Source organism: Talpa europaea (assembly GCF_964194135.1).
Source record: "Talpa europaea genome assembly, chromosome: 15".
Taxonomy (NCBI): domain Eukaryota; kingdom Metazoa; phylum Chordata; class Mammalia; order Eulipotyphla; family Talpidae; genus Talpa; species Talpa europaea.
This window is the reverse complement of record NC_140083.1, coordinates 28,989,541-29,013,087: the sequence shown is the minus strand read 5'-3', so window position 1 is coordinate 29,013,087 and position 23,547 is coordinate 28,989,541. Positions and strand designations below refer to the sequence as shown.

The following is a 23,547-nucleotide window of genomic DNA, read 5'->3' as shown; positions in this document are numbered from 1 at the left end:
TTTCTGACCATTTGTAGTATATACCAAGAAAATAACGTACCAGTCATAAAACAAGTACCTCAATGCAAAGAGAGCAGAATCAGGAACATGGGTGTGGATTCACACATATACACACAAAAGGAACTCAACACTAGACAAAACACTATTATAAAGAGAGGAAATCATTCTTCTTAAAGTCATAAATTACGCATATAAGGAGATTTGTAAAATTAGGTCAACAATGTCTAAATTTAGAGGTTTTCTTTCTGTTGATATAGTAATTTATCTTACATAGAAACATAATGGGATTTTTGTTGTAACACAGTTTTGTGAGATTTTAGAAGGTAACATAAACATTGACACTTGAGTGTATTAGGTCCTGAAGTGCAAAGGATACAAAACATTAGTTTTAAAAATGCTTACTTAAGTGGATTTTAAGTTTGATTTGTTTGTTGAACCAGTAGATTGAGTAGGAGGAGCTGTGAGTTTGCAAAGACTGAAATGTAAAGCATATGACCATCAAGCAGATAGAGCTTCGGTAAGCCCTGCAGCTGCTATTTCAGATTATACTGCAATTGTGGTTTTATGTGAACTGGGAAAAATTGGTCATCAGCATAAACTAAAGCTTATTGAACATTTGCCTTGCTAGGTTTGATATATATCTGTACATCTGGTAGCAGTTTAAACTCCCTGCACAGCAGTATTTTTAAGCTAGAATGCAGACACTGCTAGCAGAGGGCCTGTGATATAGAATACTGCTATGAGTTGGCATTCCTTCAGCAGGAGAGTTTTATCAGCTACCCATTCTGTACTTGACTTGCATTAAGGTTTTTTTCCCTATTTTAAATTTCCCTCTTTTTAAAAAGATTTATTTATGCATACAAGAACTGCGGTGAAAGCTGGAGGTACGGGTGGTGAGAGGATTCACCAGAGATATAAGAACTGGATGAAAGCCAGAGGTACGGGTGGTGAGAGGATTCACCAGAGAGTGGGGAGCAGAAGAGGCAGATGTACTGAAATACATTGCTGATGGGAGCAGCAGGAAAGACAGAAGAGGTCTGTTGCTCCATGTGGGTTGCTCCCTGGCCAGCTGGGGATTGACCTCATGCTGTAGTGGCTGGCAGTATCTTTTAACCCCTGCGCCACCTGGGTGGCCCTAAATTTCCCTTTTAAACAATTTTTAGACAAAGAAAATTTACAAGAATGTGCATTTATGCATGTGTGTGTAATATACATATATATATTTACACATTTCAGTCAGAACACTCAGAGAACTTATTCAAATTTTACTAATTTTCCCAAAGATACCAATTCTTTAATTTCAGAATGAATCCTTTCCCCAGTTATGGTTTCATCATAATATCCCTCAGTCTAGAGCAGTTCTTCAGTCTTTCCTTCAATACCAGGAAATGATGATGTTTTCTTCCCATTGCATGCCATCAGTGTCTTCATGCTCTATTGACACCCCCATTTTAGTAGTGTTAAATTTCGTCATTTAATTAGAATAATGTCTCTCAGTTTCCCACGCAAGTCAATTTGCAATAGCTAAATTTTTTTTTAAGATTTATTTATTTATTTATGCAAGAGCCAGGATACAGACCAGATGCGCAGGAGGGTGAGAGGATTCACCAGAGACAGAGCCGGGAACGGAACAGGCAGACTGACGAAATACACTGCTGAGGGCAGCAGTAGGCGAGACAGGAGAGGTCTGCTGTGCCATGTGGGACTCTCGCCGGCCCGCCAGGATCAAACTGACACTGCAGAGGCTGCAGACAGCTTCACAGCACGACGCTCAACTGCCTGCGCCACCAGGGGAAGCCCAATAGCTAAATATTTTTGTAGGAAGATATTTTGAGACTATGTAAATTCGATCCCTTGATCTACTTTCATCCGTGTGTTTTAAAATCAATTGAAATTCTCGCCAGAATTTATAAAGTTTTTATAATTCTGCTTTAAGAAAGAGATTTCCCTTCTCCTACTCTCTCTGTTTATATTGTATGGACCAATGAATTTCCATTATACTCAATGGATTATAATCTGTCAATGCGGCTCTTTGTTTTCAAGCTTAAATTTTCCCAGATTTGGCTATTCAAACATGCTTCTGTTCCATGATTTTTTGAGAACTTACTTTCTTTTTTGCTCAGAGTGGTTCAAGCTCACTTCATTTTCCCTGCATTGGCTTCAACTTTAAAAATCCCTGTTTTATTTTTGTAAAGAGTGATATTTAGAAACCAAGACTTCACTGTTCCTCAGTTTTCTAAGTGATAAAATAGATGTAGGTACACACACATACAAACATTTGTATTACTTATCTCAATATCTGTCTTTCTCTCTTGCACACCCCACTGTGCTGAATTTACAGTTAGATCTATGATCCTCTATTTCCTTATCATCCCACAGGGTTTATTCTTGCTTTCTACTTGTCAATTGTGGAAAAACCTGACTCCCGTTATTCTCAAAATGGTTTATTTGCCCAACCTTCTCCTGAATATAACAAATCTCCCATCATCACTGGGCTACTCTTCACTCTGATAGATTCCTGGCATAGAATGACTTGTCTGTCTTCCTATTAGGAAGAAAAGAAAAAAAATCAAACCCATTATTGGTTTTGGAAAGATCCTTGTTTTCTTCCCTTTTGATGGGTTTATAAAGCAATAACTATGGAACCATCAGTTAGTGCTGCTGATTCAAGCAAGTTCTATTTGGATCTGCATTTGCAACTCTATCCATATCAAGATGAACCCACAGGGGATTCATACATATATACACAAACACATGATATAATATACGATATATGTATAAATATCAATATACAAATGACCATATTTATAAAATAGGAATTTTAAAGATTGATGATATCTAGAATTCATTGCCTAATTCTTTTAAATGGCAAATATAGTAACTTCTTTTTCTTAAGAGTATAAATTTCAGGTAGTAAAAAGTAAGAAGTAAAACTTAGGGCAGGCTAGTGGATATCGTCACATTCAAATATTATCCAATATTGACCTAGTAACCAAGCTATCTTGGTACAGTCAGAAGCACGGGAGGGTGAGAGAATTCACCAGAGCCAGAGTGGAGAGCAGAACAGGCAGAAGGACCTATATGCACACTACTGAGGGGAGCAGCAGGCACACAGGAGAGGTCTGCACGCCATGTGGGACCCTCGCCTCGCAGCTGGGGATCGAACCGACGCTGAGGCTGTGGGCAGCTTCGCAGCCCAGCGCTCAACCACTGCGCCACCAGGGAGGACCTAACCAAGCTATCTTTTGGCTAAGGGTAACTTGAATGTAATAAAATGCTCACTGCCAAGAGTTAATCTTTAGGGAAGTGGTTAACAGAACAGTATTTATAGGTAACCAGTTTCAGTATGGGTTGAGTATCTATTAGTTTGTTACATCAAGCAAATTATTAAACCTCTAGAAGCCTTAATTTATCTATAGCAACTGCTTTATGGTTAGTCTTTTCTGACTGCTGTAATAAACATAGTCATAGATTAAGTGACTTAAATATTTATTTTTCACAATTCTGGAGGCTGATAAGTCTAGCAGATTCGGCATCTGGTGAGGGCCTGCTTCCTGGTTTGGAGATGACCATTATCTCTTTCTGCCCTCACATTGCCTCACATGGTGGAAAGGACAGGGCTTCAAGGCCACTGAGATCTCTTTTATAAAGCCTCTAATCCCATCTATGAGTGCTCCAACCACAGGACCTATTCACATCCCAGAGGCCACACTTCCTGCTATCATCACATTGGGGATTAGGTTTCAGCATAGGAATTTTGGGGGAAAAGCATTAGGTCCATAGCAACAGAATAGTTGTGAAGTTTGAGAAATACACTATATGTAAATCATTAGACATTGCACTTGGCACAGAGTAAATGCACATAAACAGGGCATAATTTTTTTTCAGGGCATAATTTTTGTTCATCATTGGTGAAGATTAGATTTTAACCACTACAACTCTTAATAACAGATACAGACTTTCCAAATTAAATTCAGCGGTGCTTTTTACAAAGCTGTGTTTATAGTTTCAGCTGGTAATGGTAAATTCTGACTATATTATAAATGCACAAAAAGATAGTCTATACAGGACTGTACTAAATATTGAAGGAACAGCAACATCTTATTTTTCCCTCTTTTTCTAGTTAGTATGAGAACATTGCAGTGCCATTTTATATGGGAACAGTGAATGATGTCACAACAATATTCAGTAAACCTGTGAAAATGTCCCTTTTGCTCAGAGAACACTATTGGTTATGAAATCTTTGTAAATAGTTTCATTAATTGACTTTTAAAACTTATCTTCTGAATGAAGTATGCACGAAAATGGCCATGTTTAGAGTCATCAGAGATTTAATGAAGTAATTCTTTAATTACTTGTAGAAAAGTTAAATATTTATCTATTAGGATTGATTGCCCTTCTAGAGTCTATAGTTACAATGTGATTCCAAATAATGAGGTGGAAATCCTAGAGAAATGGATCATTTCTAACACATATAGAACAGAGATCTATACCCCCTTTCTATATGCATACAAACTAAAGATGATTTTTAGATCCTTTCTATAATTATTTGAGGTTAAACTTCTGCATATTCCTTTCGTTCATCGGTGTGTTTCTCTATAGGTAGATAACTCACGAAAATATACTGAAGAACTTAAAAATATAAATAAGATTATCTCTTATTACTTAAACTAAACATACATTAAAAAGGGAATCAGTCTGAAATATGCACTATCATATTAAAAAAAATAAACAAAGGCTTCTGAAGCAAGATTGAGCTGTCAGAAGTGTGACTATACTCTGTAAGAGTGTCACAGGCAGGAGGTGTGGGGGCTTAGCCAGTGAAACTGAGTACTAGGTCTGATGTATGGAGAATGATAGGCTAGCCATAGGCAGCTCCTGAGGAGTATTTAAGATCTGTTTGTCTATAGCAAAGAACACATTCTGAATATTCTCCTAGAACACATTCTGAATATTCTTTTGTTCCATATGGATTTTCCTAGAGGGATATACACTGAATCTCTGTAACTAACATGACCCAAGCCCTCTGGCTCCCGGGGCAGTGGCTGCTCTTGTTCTAATAAGAACCAATTGGCACTGGTCTTCAGTCAGCCACCTCAGGGAATTACTTAATGTGACTCAGCCTCCGAGAGAGATCTTCTGTGAATACTGAGCCTGCAGGGCTATAGGGCAACCCTGGCTTACAGCCAATTCACCAAGGCACTGTGCCTCGCTTAGGCTTCTTGGCAGGCAGCCAGTTAGCTTTCCCTGGGGTCTCCAATCTCACTACCAACTCTCCATTTAAGCTTTTTCAGCAAGTAGTAAAAATCCTTAGAAAATTCAGAGGATATTTCCCCCTTCATTCAAAAACAGCAGGTAAATGAAGAGATCAGGGAGGTACCATCATGCCCCTCAAAAAATGAGCACAAGTGGAGAAACAGACTATAGTGGACTTTAGAATTGAATGGCAAGATTCTTTTTTTCTTAAAGATTTATTTTTATTTATACAGGAACTGGGGTACAAGTGAGAGGCGTGGGAGGGTGAGAGGATTCACCAGAGACAGAGCAGGAAGAAGAACAGGCAAATGGACCAAAGACACTGCTTTAGGGGAGCAGCAGGCAAGACAGGAGAGGTCTGCCACGCCATGTGGATTTCTCCCTGACCTGCCAGGAATCGAACAGGTGCTGCAGAGGCAGCGGACAGCTTCATAGCGCGGTGCTCAACCCGCTGCACCACCAGGGAGGCCCAGAATGGCAAGCTTCTGTAGATAAACAGGGAGTATAGGAATGCCTGGTAGCCAGAGAAGAAAATAAATAGATGGCACAGGGAACCAGATGTATTCCCCACATTTAATGTTGACTCAAAGTCTTAAGAGAATGCCTTATTAGAATCTTAGTGATAATAACACTGGAGTTCACAATTCGTTTGTAATGAACATATTTTTCTTTGCTTTCACATGTGAGCGATGTAATTTCTAAACAAGATTCAATGAGTTCATAGCTATTTAGTGAAAGAACCAAACCCAGTGCATTGACCGTTATACCATATTTCCTTCCGAAGGCAGTACCTACCGATGATACTACTTTATTATCACTACTGATAAGATGTATTCATTCACTTGCCAAATTTTTACTGAGTGCAGCCTAAGTTCCCGACATGGGGTTAGGTATTAGTAAGCCTAACACAGAGAATAGAGTCTATGAGTCGAGTTTGTGACATAAACATTGATCAAAACATTATACAAATTTCGAGTGCTGTCAAGAGAAGTACAGGAAGCAATAAGAGGTGATAATTTGGAACTTAATCTGAAAATTAGGGATAGTTCTTTAAAAAAGTGTCACTTGAACCGAGACTTGTAGGAAGAGACTTAATTGGATGAAATGGGAAAGAAATTAATCAAGAGCGAAGGTCCTACTGAGGCAGCAAGCTATGGGCACTGGGTGGAAGCATCTGGTGGTCACTGGGGAGAAAGAGGAAATTCTTGTGCAAGATGAAGCTAGAGAGGCAGACAGAGACCAGATCAGGTAGAGCCTTAGCCCTCCTTAACAATTCTATCCCAGGGCACCATGAGCAAGGACCAGAATTATTGAGAAAAGATCATGAGTCCATTCTGCACGTGGCTGGTCTGAGAGATATCTTAACAACTAAGAAGAAATTTCAGTTAGGCAGATATAATACACCTCTGAAATTTGAAGAAAAGCAGGATCAGAGTTTGAATATGCAATTTGTAATCATTATTACACTGAATGTATTTGAGATCATCTGGAGAGATTATGTAGTCAAAACTGGAAGACGCTTAGGATATTGATTTGAGAAACCCCCAATTTCTTGGCATCTGTCACAGTATCATCCCGTACCCCAACAGTTAATGACTGGGGAAAGAGAGCAAAGAGTAAAACATTAGTATCCAGAGGTAATGGGGAAAAACTGAAGAGTTTTTGTCATAGAGGCCATAAGAGGAAAGTATCATGAAGAAAAGTGTGGTCTGCTATTCTAAATGCGGACAAAATATCAAGGAAGATAGAGATGGAACAAATGTCTGGTGATTTTAGCAACTTTAAGTCTTTACTGATCTTAATGGCTATACTTTTATTTGATCAATATATCGTTTTTTCGTAATTAAGCTATTTTTCTAATATTTGGTTTTAAGAGAGAATAAAATAGGAACAGTTTGCCAGAAATTGTTGGAAGCCAAGCACAGCTTTGTATGAATTTTTGAATAATTCTTTCTTCCTTTTGTATACCAATTCCTATAAATACACATGCATCTATACATACAGCTATAGGTTGACATCAGTTCTTAAGATCCTAATGAGATTTTCAGTTTCCAAATCGATCAAATAAATAGAAAATATTTCTTATATCCATGCTTATATTTAATTTTCTATAAAACAAAAGCAATATTTGAAATAAAAGTAAAATATTTATTAAAAACTGAGAAAAAATACTGAAATTTTCTTTCACATGTAACTTTTCTCTGTATATGTTTCTTAAAGCAAGAAATGGTTAATGATCATTTTCCATGGCCTAGACCCAGTACTAGTCCTGGTTCTCTAAGGGAATTAAGGTTTCTACAAAGAACACAAGCCAGTCAACAATGCTATTTGCTTTGCTTCCCTCTGTGTCTTAATAGTTCATATTGTGGTTGTTTTTAAAATGTGGTGGTTAAGATCGAGTGTATGTAACATTTTGAACCATCAGAAAAGATGGTGCCTCTTAAAATGCTTACCTTTGTAGAAAAAGAAAAGCAATGAATGAAAATTAAAATATTAAAATGAATATAATCTCTGTTGAAAGCTTTTCATTTGATGTAGACCAGCTCTTTGCATATTAACCACAAATATATATCCATGCACATCCACATACAAATATAAAGTATAAAAAGGGAGTGTGAGAATTTGTTCTTGATTAAATTTAATCTTTCTTAAATCTTTAGAAATTAGGGCATCATAGTTATTTTTATTGCCCAGGACAAATTCAGTATTTATTTTTACTTGTATTTTGTGTATCAGCTTATATTTTGTCTCGAGCCATAAAGAAATGCTTACACACCTTGAAAGAGAACTTAATACATTGATTTCTTCTTGAAGAGAATGTTGAACACTCACTGACAACTACAGTGCATTTGTTTCTGTCTTCTTGGCTAATTTCAGAGCACATTCAGAAAATGAAGGTACTTCTTTACCATCTGCTGACTCCTGTACCAGTCCTACTAAAATGGATTTGTCATATAGTAAGACTGCTAAGCAGTGCCTAGAGGAGATATCTGGTAAGTGAACTAAATGATGGGTAAGTCAAACTTGTAATCTCTTCATAAGTCTTTGTCTTAAATTCTGACTATGTTGCACTCTTGGATTTTCATGTGAAAACTTGTATATATCGTATGCTTCAAAGAAATTCTTAGATATTTGGCCAGTCTATTTATTATCATCTCCTTTTTGCTCTATAAGGAATTTTGTAAAGAATGATAGTGCTTTCAAAGACTGAGATTTTAAGTCACTGTTGCCATAGGTCAAGTTGAATCTGATTAGAGAAATCCTAGGGGATCTTGTATTATTAATAAGGCAGATCTTGAATGTATTTGGAGTTTGGAAATATATTAAATGTCAGGTGTCAATATAAATTTTCCAGGGCTAAAGCAACCCTGCTCTCTTTAATTCTGTACTATTTAGGCTATTCCTACATAGTAACTTCAAATGTGCATTCTGGAAAAAAATCTGATTAGGGATATATTTCTACATACATATAATGTAATGGTATAATTTTATTAGAATTAGGTCTATATTCATGGGGAACTAAGTAGTCTTCTAGTAAAATATATTGTTCATAAGGAGAGAGAGAATTTAAGAACATTTTATCTGTTTCTAAGTATAAGAATGTATAGTATTGGAGGTTTGTCTGTTATTTCAATAAATCTCTGGCTCAGCCTAGGTGCATACTAAGGAAAAAAGCTAAAAGAACCATATGATTTTAAGAATTACTTTAGTACTCTAAGGACTCAAAGTATTGCTCTGAAAGTTGCCATCTTACAAATTTAGGGATTAAAAATATTTCCACTTCGGTAACTTGAAATATACTTTGGCAAGTACTCGTGGACATTAACAATGATAGAGCAATATCCCAAGTGTTCCTTTTTGGGATTAACATCAGCGGTATTATTAGGCATCAGAAGTTTCATGTGGAGATTACAACTAAATACCAGTACAGGCTAGGGATAGAAACGGTATTATTAAGATATAGCCGTAGGGATTGTATTAATAGATTTTTTTAAATATTGAGGGAAATATTGACTTTTCCTTTGTTCCAGGTAGTCCCATGGTCAGATTAATACTGTTATATTATGTTGTAATAATATATCTTTTAAAAGTAGTGTGGCATGAGGATGTCTATACATATTTTATTCATGATTTTTTAGTTGGTAAAATATGCCTATGAAATCAATATTAGAACTCAAAAATGTAGGAGAAAATTGATTTGGCACACTTTAAGTTGTAATTTTTATGTGAATTTCACAAAGGAAAATTGTTTTCCTGAAACTAATATATCAATGACTGTCCCTGAATGACTAGGTCATATTTGATTTTTCTCATTTCTTACTACACCATTTGATCATTTTTAAATATTTCCAGTTAATATTTCCATTTAAAGTTCTTATGTTTTCAAGAATACATGAAAACGAAACACAAGCTAGACTTTAATATATGTAATACATTAATTTAAAGGAGTTATTAGAATGTTATTAGAGTTATTAGAATAATAGCAGTAATTAACTATATAAGATTATAGATTAAAACCTATGATTTAAATAGTGACATAATAAAAGACAGTAGCAAATAAATGCTGAAATGAGGCTTATCTGATTGTGTCATTCACACCATCATTTGTTTAAAAATAAAATGTAGTGAAGAAGAAAGAATTTCTCTCAGTGCAAACTTGAGATTTGATAGAAGGTGATTCTCATTTATGGTTAGTAAATTATAAATTTAGTCCTGTAATTGAAACATCTATATGAACATATACCAGTAGGCAGTGATGAGAAAATGACTAACATAATCTGGTATTTCTTCCACTGACCTTGTCTTCTAACCCTTCCTGAGATGCTTAATTTTCATGGCCCTACCCTATATTTACATCATCAAAATCTTCAACTGCTCTATTACCTCAATTTTAATGCATTTCATTCTTTGCTGATTATAATCTCCTATCTTTTCAGCGCTTTTTATTTCCTGACTCCACAAAGAATTCTAACAGGGTTTCTAATTTATTGATCCCAATACCTTTTGTTTTTAAAGATTTATTTATTATGTGTGTGTGTAGAAGAACTGGGGGATGCAGTGGGGTGAGAAGATTCACCAGAGAGAGTGGGGAGCAGAACAGGCAGATCTATGAAATATACTGCTAAGGGGAGCAGTGGGCAAGACAGAAGAGGTCTGCTATGCCATATGTGGGCCAGCTCACTGGCCACTGGCCAGGGATCGAAGTCAGGCCTTGGTGGTGATAGTGCTAAGACTCAACCCCTAGGCCACCAGGGAGGCCCTCATACCAATACCTTTTACTCACCCTCACAAAACTGCACACTAAAACTGAAACTAATCAAAAGAAAGTTTGGAGCTGCTCTGTTAATAATTTTCATGTGAAACAAATATAGAGAAAAATAGAAACTGAACTTGGAGAAATGAATGCCAAGTTATTGTAGAAAATGTCTGAGCCCTGGACCTGCCATATTTTAAACTGTCATTCATGTCTTCCCTCCACTTTTCTGTTATGTTACCCAGGGGAAATCCCTGTTTATGCTGAAACAAACATGAAAAGCAGTCCTAAAGCATAACATGAGAGATGTGTGGCATGTAAACATTTATGATATCCTTACATGAAAACTTTAGTAGTTCACATTGTGAGGCAGATTTGTTGGAAGGATTCAGTATGTTATCTAGGAGGCTCAGCTGTTTACATTTTCATGTATGTAATAACTCACTTAAGTTGTAAAAAACATTGCCTTTACACTTAAATGATAGTGGAAGTTAAAATGTAGTTAAATTATGAAGATAAGTATCAGATAAGTATCAGAAATGAGTGACAATAAAATGCCATACTGGAGAAAACTCCAGACCTCAGAAGTTTTTATGTATATCACTCAAGTTTCCTACTTGCAATGTTTTGAGAAAAGAACTTTAGTGATATATGGACATGATGGTAGTGGTGCCATTAATTATTACATATAAGTAAAATCTATTAAATTATTTGTGACAATGAGTGAGCTTCTTGCTTCTAGACTATCCATTAAGATTCATGCCATGACCTTGATCTTACAAGTCTGACTGAATTGATGGTTCAGATTTTACTGCTTTTTACTGAGTTTTATTGTCACATTCATTGACAAAGAATTTGGCCTCAAAGACCCTTCCTTTCATCAAGTGCCAAGAGATCCTGCCAAATGTAAAGTGGGCTTTATTTTTCATTCCACTGGAATAATTTAAGAAAGCTTATATATATTTTATATAGGTTCATGTTTGCTTATTTTTTGCATAAGCAAACATTTACATAAGCAAAACAACAAATATATAACATTTGTTTAATATACTTTATAACCTTTATATAGCATTTACATTCAACTGAACACTGTAGATGACAAATTGACACATTATCAGTAAAGCTGGCATGTCATTTGTGATATAAGTACTAAAGTAATTGTGTGAATTCAGTGTCATTTTAGAAGTGAGAACTTATATTAAGATATTTGTTAATGGTTACATATGTTTTTCTGAATTATCAGATTTTGTATTGAATAATGGGAAATATCTGGTATTTAAGACTTTTTAAAATAATCTGTTAAATTTTCTTTTTCTTGAATCTTTATAAATATTAAGATCAAGCTCAGGTAATGTAGATCAGTTTAGATCTCTCATTTAAATAACCACTTTGTAATTTTGTTTACTAACAAGCTAATAAGCAATCCTTTCAGACAATTGTAGTAGCTATATTTTATATTAGGTTTTGGCAAAATGAGATTAGTTCACATTTTTACAATTGACTGGGTACTTTTGTCTCCTCTGCACCAAGACTTCCTCTTCTACTTTGTATAACACACATTAATATGTATGAAAACAAATAAGTATAAATATACCCATGTATGAACTGAACTTGCACACTACAGCAAGCAGTGATAGCTGCCTCTAGAAAAACAGTAAGTGGGTTCCCTACTGTTGTGCAGAGCAAACTTATAGACTGATGTAGTTCCCGGGGAAAACTACTATAACTACAAGATGACAACATTAACTTCAAACACTGAAACAAACAAAAATACCCTTTGGATATTTTCTCTATTAGGGTTATTTCTTCAATGTATTTATTTATAGTCTCTGTCTATGATTCCCTCCTTTTTGGCTTCATGGACTTAAGTCTCCATTTCCTGGGTTAACCCTGCTAGGCAATTATATTTCCTGCACCAGTGAATTAGGATGGATCATGAGATTTGACTTGACCAAGGATAGGTGAGTTGAAATATGACATATGACATCGGTAATTCCTGAGCTGAAGACATAAAAGCCATTGTTTAGATCTTTCTTTTTCCTCTGTCATGAGATCAACTGTCCAAGACTGAGTTTTAGTATGCAGGGTACCTATTGATAGATCAGGACTGCGGCTGTCATCAAGTAACATTAATGTGAGCAAGAGTGCATCTTTGTTTTTGTAAGCCTCTGAAATTTTTAAAATGTAAATGCAACATAAATGAGTCTAAACCATTACACTATTGACATTGTTGTCTGCATAATTCTTTATTGTAGGGAAGCTGTCCTTTCTGTGGAAGATGTGTAGAAGCATCATTGGCTTTTACTCCTTAGATTTCAGAAGCACCACACCTTCCAGGCATGACAACTAAAAATGTCTCCTGATATTGCTGAATGTCCTCTAGGATGGCCTTAGTGGAAAGTACTTCCAGTTGAAAGCAAAGTGGGGTTCCAGAGCCAGCAATATCTAGATTGTGCTAGAATACATGAGAAAGGCAAAGCCAAGATCTTTTCAGAACCACTGAATGAATAAGTGTGGGTCTGAGGCCCAGCAAAATATATTTTAGTGAGCCATCCAGGAGGTTATGAACATTAAAATTTGAGCGCTTTTGATCTAAGATAACTGGTACAGAACACAAGGCATAATTTTTGCTTTGACTTACTGATACGTAAAATTAACTTTAAGGTTATCTCTTTTCACATCTGAAACATGAGCATTTCCTTTTCTGAAAATGTGCAACTTAGAGTATGTTTCAATATAATAGTGTAATACATGACAAATTGAAGTTTTATACCTTCAGCAAATTTACTATGTAAATTTGGCAACTAATTCACTAGTTCACAATAACTCAAAATGAAGGAAAAAAGTATACTATTTAGGCATCCAAAGGGGTATGGCATTTTGATTTTTTAAGATACTTTACAAACTGATGTCTTCAGAAGGATAGTTGTCAGTTTCTATGATTTGACATTTACACCCTAATTTTAATTAAGCACATATTATATAAACATACTTTATTTTTAAAGAGTAAAAAATTAAGAATCAGTTTTACAGGTTTAATTGGTTGCTTTAATTGCTAAATTTTTATGACAAATGATTTGTTGTTCTTTCCATCTAATTCCCTTTTATGTATCAGTACAATGAATTTAAGTATGATCTACCTTGAGGCTGGGCAGTTTTTTATCATATGTAAAGTTGCAGGGCATGTATATTATAATGCTAGTTTATTTAGTTGCCACATTGGGTGATGCAATAGCTGAGGTTAGCAATATGAGGTGAAACATCAGAATTAATTTGTCACACTAGTTCAAAAATGAGAGGGATTTATATAATAATGTGAATGACCTAATGAAATGTTTCCACATATTTCTCTACTTACCTCTTTTAATAAAAACATATTTATAGGCATAAAACTTTAAGAGTTTTCCTTTAGTGTTCTTCTTCATAGTTTTCATTGGTATGCAGTCTTTGCTATACCTGAGAGTGTGAAAAGTTTTCCTAAATCAGAATTTTAGGATGTTGGTGTAATATACAAAATGACATATGCAATCAAAGAACAAAAACAATAAATGTTTGGTATAGGTTTTCTGCTTTTTACCAGAATATTCAAAATATAAAGCAAATTATGCAGCTCTATATTTATGGAATAAACTGGGGAAAATGTTCAATAATCCCATGTTCAATAGCATTTTATGTTTATTATAACATTATTATACTGTACACACTGCCGTCAACTTTCAATTATATGCACTAAATGAAAATATTGGGGGAAAAACCTTTTGAGTTAATTTTTTTTGTCCTTTTTTGGAGAAAATAATCCTGATTATTTTGCTCATATTAGGATTTTGCTAAATAACTTCAACCTAAATGGCCCTTGAATTTGTTCTTTAAATGATGAGGTGAAGTCTTTTCCTTTAAAGCATTATCTGTGAGCGGGTGGTGAGTGTCATGCTCCGTTTTTTAGGTCCTTTACACTCTTGAATTTGATTTGTGCTTTTACAGCATAAATCCTAACATTCAGGAGGCAGCTCTGCCTGCTTCAGCTGCTTGCAGCTATAGAGAATTAGTCTGTCATTCTGTGTCAGAGAGTGTGGAGTGTGTGTCTGTGTGTGTGTGTGTGTGTGTGTGTGTGTGTATGTCTGAGGCTGGGCAGCTGACAGTGATTTCAATGCGTATAGGGTTAATGGTGTAGCATCTCCTTCAGGCGTGGCTTTGAAACCTGTGGCATTCTAGGCTGGACAGCCGCTTCCGTGCCTCTGTTTTAATTTAGCAAGATGTTTGCTGCCATGGCAGCCAACAGCATCTACTGCAGCAGCAAGGAAGAGCCATAGATCTGAGAATGCAGGTGGAATACTAAAGCGGGAGAAGCTCGTGCAGGGCTGGGCTCAGTGCTTAATTTCTGCTCTTACGGGGCTCTGGGGTGGAGGCTGTACACGCTGCACTGTGTCGGCTCATCCAGAGTTAAGGACTGCAGACCTTGATCAGTGAAGGAGCATTGCTGAGAGGCAAGGGGAAAAAAAAAAAAACAAAAAGAAGAGACATCGCTGGTGCTTCACTCTCTTGCATTTGGGAACAGAGAAGCAGTAGAAGGAAATGTGCACCCATCGTCCTGCTGAGACATGCGATTGGATGAAGACAGGAAAACGTAGTTGGTTTCCTGTGCTACTTTTCAGCTGGAGCAGTGTCTTTGGTGAACTCTTTTCTGCTTCAGTTATATTCAAGCAAAATGTTTGTAAGTACTGCTGATTAGAGAAATGAGGTGGCAAGCAAAATTGTGGGCAGTTAATTAAATGTACTCTAGCTCTAGAACCTTACGGGAATGTTTGAGCTTGCCTGGGCTGTTTTTGGAGGCATGTGTTAATTAAAACCAAAAGAGCCATTTGCCACCTCTATGTAAAAAAAAAAAAAAAAAAAAAGACTATGAAGTCCAATTGAAAAGAAGAAGCAGAAGCCACTAGAAGAACTATGCAGCGGCCAGCTGAACTCTCTGTGTTTCGGGGTAAAGAAGGCAAGAGAAAGGGAGCTTGCCTCCAGAAACAAAAGTCTCTAACCAATCTCTCCCTCACCAGTGAGGGGGAGAGGAGACCCACTGTGCGCATTTCCAACTGGTTTGGAAATGCTGCAAAGGCCAGCCAGAGGGAATCTAGCTATGCAGAGAGGCGTTCTCTGTCCAGATTCCTCTCACGGTCTGTGCAGTCCCTGTGCCATCCCAGCGGCTCTGAGGCCTGGAGCCTCCTGCCTGCCAGCCAGCCTGGCAGTGGGGGCTTGGAGGACTGGTCTTCCAGAAAAGACGTAGAAGGTGAGAGTGATGAAGACAGCAGGTCCGAAGATGAAAATGCATCCTCCAGGCCAAGCAGCATCAGCAGGAGCTGGGCAGAGGAGGAGGGAGAAAGCTGCCTGCGGGAAGGCACAGCTCACCTAGATGAGGATGTGATCCTTACAATGCTGGGCGATCTGGAACAGGCACTTTACACTGACATACTAGGTAAGTCACTCCTAAAAATGAGTGTGGAATTTTAGGAAGCTGCACACTTGGCGTTTGCCAAATACTTTCCTTTTTTTCTGACTGGTTTTTAAAAATTATAGGTATTTGAAAACAATGTAATTCCTTATTTATTGACATTATTTTCTTTGTAAAGCTGAGCTATGAGCATCAGTTGCAAAGTCTATTTGCAGAAAGTAGGGAGCAGCTATCTGCCCCAGGTGTCACTCACCTGTTGTCCAGTACATTCTAGAAATCCATGGATATGTTAACATTATAAAACTCCAGACATGTTTTTTTACTTAGTCACTAGTGGGGCCTGTTTATTCAGCTTCCTTTTGAGGTGACCACACCACAGCTATGGAATGAGGAACAATAGCTTCATAGGTCAATTTTCTGTATAGTGAAGTTTCTTCTTACTTTAGTGTCCATCCCAGTGGATGGCCCTTGTTTTTACCTCAGCGACAAGTACAAGCTTTCTAGTAACAGTTTCAGAAATGCTGAGGCCATTTTTTTTCCTGATATATATATATATATACTCTCTTTTTCCCAATGCATGGCAAAAAAATGCTCCTGTGTATGTACATTATAACTATTTAAACTACAGTATAGAGGACTAGGAACTGTCTCATACTTTACAAAGTAGGCCTTTTTGATGACATGAGTCTCACAGGTAACTTTGACATAATCTTTAATTACCGAACTAGGAAGATGTCTGAAGTCATTCTTCAGTTTTATGATTAAACTTTGTCAACTTTGTCACCTGGCTATTCAATAGCTAAACTGCATGCATTTTATTGTTATATGCAGATTCAGTGCTCTCCAAATGTCTATTAACTTCCTATAGTCTGTTCAGCAATACCTGCGTATTAAACCATTGACAGAATCATATTTTATGTCAATGTGTGTTTCCACCAAGGATTTCATAGAGGAAGTACTCTTTAATTTGAAGCAATTAAACCTGACCAGTGATCTCTTTATTTCTAATTCATGCAACTGATGCTAAATATAGATTTGTTTTTATTCTCCATGTAGACCCTCTTCTTACAAGATGTTTTATGAGGTTTTCTGGATTCTTAGAAGAGGCTTAGAAGAAGAAATCTTAGAGAGACACAAGAGACAAATATTGCTCAATTTCTCATGTCAGTTTGGCTCAGAGTAATGTTTCCACACCTGTGGAAAGAGTGATTTCTAAATCTGAATACACCAGGTGCTCAGACACTGAAGAGTTACTTCTTCACCATTGTGTGATTTCTGTGATGAACTGCTTCTCATAAAAGGCCTATATGCAATACAAAGACAAGAGAGGAGGTCTTAAACCCTTATGAATCTCTTCCTCTTTTTGATCTTCTGTAATGGTAGAATCAAATAATATTCATCTTTTGCCTTTAAAATGGTAGCATTTATCTTGTTCAAAGGACACCTTGTGTAAGTATTTTAAAAGATCTGAACAGAGTCCAATTTCCTGACAGGTTTTGTGGGTTGTTCTGTTAAATTATGGCATTCTGTGGTGGGTGTATATATGACACATGCCTTTTTGTGCCTAAATAAATTGGAGCATTATTGTCAGAGGGCAATCCTTCAGTAGGAGTTTGTGTATGCCAGGATTTTTAAACTGAGTATCTGCTTATTGTATTTATGGTATTATTCTCTTTAAGGCTTTTCCCCCCACTGATGCCAGTATTCAAAAATGCAAGTGAGAAAGTAAAAGGAAGAGTTTATTCAAATACCTCTGGTATGAATAATCATATCAGGATAATGAAGTATTCTAATGCAATTCCCTAAATAACCAGGCTTGTTAAATTGATGACTATAGCCAAGCCCACAGTACACGGGAATTTTAGGGTTTCTGCCATGTGCTTGACTAGGTTCTGCTTCTGACTCAAAATGGCCTCTTCTAAGTTACTTTCTAGGGAAGATTCCTTGAATTCAGCTCCTTCCTCTTGATACCCTAATAAATTAAACAGACAGGGCTCTGTACCATAACTATATAGGAGAATATTTTAAAGGACAGGACACTATAAAGCTGTTTGTTAGTCATATTTTGCTATTTTTTCACCCATTTTTGGTTTAACCAAGTGAATTGACAGTTTCTATTCAAATCACTGTTGGGGTCATGCACAAATCCATTTTTATTTCTTGAAATAAATCAGACAACTAAGCCCTAAATAATAACATCCAAGTGGTGTAGAGAACTTAATTCTCTTTGAATCAGGTTCAAAGTGCAGAAGCAGCAAGCTCAGCCTGTTACTCTGCACCCCTCTCACAGAGAAGACCTCACAAACAATGAGCAAGCAATTTGCACCAGTGCTCAGAACTCCAAGCAGTTTGCAGAATGTACCATTCCAAAATGTCTGTAAGTCCTTATTGCGGTGTAGGAAGCCCCCTTCAGGAGTCATAATTGACTTTGAGATATGGAGTGTGAGTAGACACAGCACTTTTGTGATAAAATAAATATACTCATGTATATTTGCAGCTAACTTTTATAGGTTATTTAACATTTGATTTTATGTAAGCATTTACATGTGGCCTTTTCAGTGGCAATTCCCTCCCCACCCCCTAATCCTCTAGACATCATTTAGACAATTTTACAAGAGATTTCAGACTGTGCAATCCTTAGGGGGTTTGTAAGAGCATTTCATTTTATCTTTCCTTTTGTGGGTCATTGAAAACATTTATGACAATAAATTATGATTTGGTTATTAACTTTCACAACATGAATGAAGCAGCAATTATGTTTTGCTCAATAAGGGCTGGGAGGAAATGGTCCATTTGTCTGATTGTCATGAATGGTGCAGTGATATAAGTGGATAGCATAAGAAAAATCAAGGAGGGGAGGGAATTATGGTTCTGAAGCATGAGGAAAGCTATATAAATGAACAGTGGATTCAGTTGGGAGGATCCAAGCATCTAAGATGCCTGTTGGACTAGAAGAAGCAAAATTTAAAAGACATGAAAAAGCGAAATTTATTTTGTAAAACAGTATGTCTGAAAATACCATATTTTCAAGTTAATATGAAAGATATTTTGAAAATGATTCACACATCAATGTTATTAATAGTATGCCAGTTGGTAAGTGACTGAAATGTAATTTGATTACGATAGAAAATTTCTCCCAGAGGGAAGGGAATGAGGAATAGGGACTTGTATTGGTGTATTCTAGGAACTTGTATAAGGTCATAAAGTTCACTCCATCCTCCTGCTATAAAAGGTCATACCAGGGCCACTGTGATGGTGCAAGGGGTTAAGACGCAACCTGTGAAGCTGTCCACAGCCTCTTCAGCACAAGTTCAGTCACCAGCCAGGGAGCTACCCACATGGTGCAACAGACCTCTCCTGACTTGCCCGCTGTTCCCCTCTGCAGTATATTTCAGTCAATCTGCCTGTTCTGTTCCCCACTCTGTCTCTGGTGAATCCTCTCAACCCCCACACATCTGGCCTGTACCCCAGCTCTTGTGTGCATAAATAAATAAATCTTTAAAAATAAAAAAAAGTTCATATCAACCCTCCACTTCTTTCAGGAATCTCACCTTTTATCATCACTTAGAAAACTTTTTCTGCTGCATGAAATCTTATCCTCTGAGTCTTGAATTTCTTGCTTCTCTCATTTTGTCTTCTCACTATTTCTTTTTTCCTACTTTGAATAAAATCCCTTCTTCACATCTGCCTTTCCTCTGAATGTAATGCTATTCTTTCCCCCACCTTTTTAGATTTTTCTTAGAGAAGTCTCCTTTTGCTTCAGGGTTCTAGCAGATTTGGGGGAAGTAAAAGTCAGATACATTTGAAATCAGTTTTCAAATGTATGGTGCTTTTTAAAGGAAAAGGATCAAAAATATTTCCAGGAAGAATAGGGTTAGAGTCTTATGGGTTAGTAATAATTCAGAGTTTTTAAAGACTGTTCATCTGTGAGAATAGAGATTATATGACCTATAGGAAAAGATTGTACCACGTGCCACAAGGTGTTTATCTATGTCTTTTTTTAAAAAAAAAAAGATTTATTTATTTATACAAGCACTGGGGTACAGGCTAGAGGCGTGAGAGGGTGAGAGAATTCACCCGAGACAGAGCAGGGAGCAGAACAGGCAGAAGAACCGAAGTACACTGCTGAGGGAAGCAGCAAGACAGCAGAGGTCTATGGCGCCATGTGGGAATCTCCCTGGCCAGCCGGGAATCAAACCAGCGCTGCAGAGGCTGTGGACAGCTTCACAGCGCTGTGCTCAACCCACTGAACCACTGGGGAGGCCCCGTTTATCTATGTCTTAAAATATATGTACTTTAGGGAAGTCTTTACTTCCAAGGTTTGAAATAATGCAATTATTGAATATTTTAATCGTTCTAATAATTTTTTAAAATAAGGGACATGATTTACAGACTGCTAACAGAATGGTGGTTTTTTGGCAGCCATCCAGTATGAAGGAAAATGAGCAGTATAATAAAGCTTGGCTGAAGAAGAAAATAAAGGAATTAACAGTTATTGTTATTTCAACAGTTGAGTGATTACCATGGTCATGATAGTGTAAAGTTGTTTAGTTGATTTCAGAGGTACTAGGACCCCTGGGTGACAGTTCAAAGGGGCAAATTATTACACATCCTCAGAAATGTTTTTACAATTAAACCTAATACTGCAAGGAGTTATTGCTTACTAGAGAGGTGGACGCCTTTCAGGCTTGGAGGTTTCAGGCAGAGAGGTATATGGCTGAGAGATACAGAGTCAATCTCTGAATCCCCATCACTGCTACAATTATGTCATAAATGTTTTTTTTAAAGATTTATTTATTTATACAAGAACTGGGGTACAGGTCAGAGGCACGGGAGGGTGAGAGAAATCAACAGAGATAGTAGGGAGCAGAAAAGGCAGACGGATCGAAGACACTGCTGAGAGGAGCAGCGGGCGAGGCAGGAGATGTCTACCATGCCAGGTGGGTTTCTCCCTGGCCGGAGGGAATTGAACCCGTGCTGCAGAGGCTGTGGACAGCTTCACAGAGCAGCACTCAAGGAGTCCCTGTCATAAATGTTAAGTGGATACTTTGTATAATTTTAAAAAAATCTGACATTAATGCTATGGAATAAAAATAGCCACCTAAATGCCTACAGTCTTGAAACTGATTATAGGTATGCATCTGGATTTATCGGCATTAGAATCTTCATCGTAAAATTTAATACGTGACTACTTTCTCCTTTTACTTCCCTTTTTCTTTTCTTTCCATCTTTTTTTCATTCTCTTTCCTCTTCCACTTAATCTATTCATTCTAGTTCCTTCCTTCTTTCTTATTAACTGTCTCATTACTAGAGAACATTTTTGGGTCTAAGTTAAACAGAATAAAAATTGCCATATTTATTCTCTTGCCCTGTTCTTCTTATTATCCAGATGCACATGCTTTAAAAAAAAAACAAAAAACAACTGGCCTGGGAAGTATTGCATGGCTACAGACAAAATGATATAATGGAACATGTGGCTCCAAATGATAGGCAGTGGTATTGTAAAGCCATCCTTTGTCACACTGGCAAAACTGTTTATTTTATGCCTGTTGGACATATTCTGGGTTTAGATGTCTAGGTGTCCACTGCAAGTCCACTGTCACATATGATTATTTTGTTTCTCTATAGGAAGTAGAAAAAATACTTAAAATCATCTAAGATTGTGAATCTTGACCCATGGGTTTACTAAAATAAACGACTAAAAAGAAATTGACTCTATAATAAAAGACTGTGGAGTCCAGGGATTTATGAAAATTATTAGGATCCAGATAATTTCAGATGTTTTAAATTAAGCTTAGTAATATGGAGTGGCATATAATATACTTCCAAATGACTCCTTTTGTAGTGATGGTCATAGACCTACAAAGTATTGCATTATCACTACTTAAAATTACTATTTGTGACATTACATTTGTTTCTATTCACATTTCGTTTATAGAAACAACTCTAATTTATAGATGGTGATAGTCATTTAGGATTTATTGCCTAACAATTTACTTAAAGAAGAGGGATTTATGTTACTCTATGTGCATGCAGTTATTCTCAGGACTGTATATAACATAACAAATTTGTTATATTATCTAGGTGAAGACCCTGAAGCAAGAAGAATGAGAACAGTTAAAAATATAGCAGATCTGAGGCAGAATTTAGAAGAGACTATGTCCAGTCTTCGTGGGACCCAGATAAGCCACAGGTTTTTCTCAATTCTGTGTATCTTTGGTCCAATAAAGAAAAAAAATACAACAAAGCACTTAACTTATAATAATAGAGAAGGCATGTTAGTTTTCCCTTAATCTTTTTTCACTTAATTTTTACATGACCATCAATTTGTGACTTCTCAGCACACACATACTTGGGTCTTTTTTTCCCTTGTCATCTCTCCTTCAATATAATTTCCTGAATTAGCTACTGAAACTGCCACCATCACCACTGAGAGGATTTTCCTACCTGCCCTGAAGAGCAGAGTCAGAAGTTGCAGCTGAATGCTTTTGGAGAGGGGTGAAAGAGAGGTCCAAACATGTAGTTAACTTCCAGAATAGTTCTTGGGATGGCTGCAGTGGGTTGAATTAAGGAAGGGTTTATGGAAAATGTGAAACAATATTTTCTTTTCTCTAAATTATAATGATGAATTTTTCTTTTAAAAGCAATAAAAAAATTGTCAATAAATGCCTCTTCCCAAATTTTGTCATCTTACAGAGGTAAATAGAATGTTAAAATGAAGATATAATTACCACATTTTGGTATCTATACAAGTATAGATAATTTCAAAATGAATATTTAATTTTCACATTTTGACATCTACAGAGGAATATAGAAACTTAAAATGAATATATAATTTGGAATTCATGAAAACGATGTTCTTCTAAGAAAAGACTCTCAACTCTAGACTTCCCAGATTTCAAGCATTCTTGGTCTGTGGCCTCATTTGATCAAGAGGATATTTATTTCTCCATTTTATTTGGCAGCACTCTGGAGACAACATTTGATAGCACTGTGACGACAGAAGTGAATGGAAGGACCATTCCAAACTTGACAAGCCGGCCCACTCCTATGACCTGGAGGTTGGGCCAGGCATGTCCTCGACTTCAGGCTGGAGACGCCCCTTCCTTGGGGGCTGGCTACCCTCGCAGCGGGACCAGTCGGTTCATCCACACAGACCCCTCCCGGTTCATGTATACAACCCCACTCCGTCGAGCGGCTGTCTCTCGGCTGGGAAACATGTCACAAATTGATATGAGTGAGAAGACAAGCAGTGATTTGGACATGTCTTCTGAAGTGGACGTTGGTGGATATATGAGTGATGGTGATATTCTGGGGAAAAGTCTCAGGAGCGACGATATCAACAGTGGGTAAGTGGCCCTGGTCTCAGACATCATTGTGTAATGATGTCAGGCAATGGTCTACTAAGAAGCATTAGCTATAAAAGTGTTTATAGGTCAAGAAAGTCATTTGAAAATATAAGAAATCTAACATTATTTGGGGCTAAAATATTTTAGGCCCTATCTTCTGTTCATTCAGACGAAATAAAACACCTAAAATGTCTATAAAATCTATTTTAAGCCATTGTATTATTCTATTATTAGTCTAGAGAAGCATA

The 23,547-nt window shown here is 36.8% G+C and overlaps 1 protein-coding gene across 3 annotated transcripts in view; it reads left to right on the top strand.

Moving 5' to 3' along the window:
* NAV3 (neuron navigator 3) overlaps positions 1 to 23,547 on the top strand; it is a gene marked incomplete at both ends in the record, with an annotated part of 285,289 nt that overhangs the window by 133,837 nt on the left and 127,905 nt on the right. For all 3 annotated transcript variants that reach the window (XM_084254829.1, XM_084254828.1, XM_084254827.1), the window contains 3 exons: positions 8,134 to 8,249; positions 22,035 to 22,143; positions 22,916 to 23,299. In XM_084254829.1, the coding sequence (XP_084110955.1) occupies positions 8,134 to 8,249; positions 22,035 to 22,143; positions 22,916 to 23,299 (609 nt within the window). The remainder of the gene's footprint in view (positions 1 to 8,133; positions 8,250 to 22,034; positions 22,144 to 22,915; positions 23,300 to 23,547) is intronic.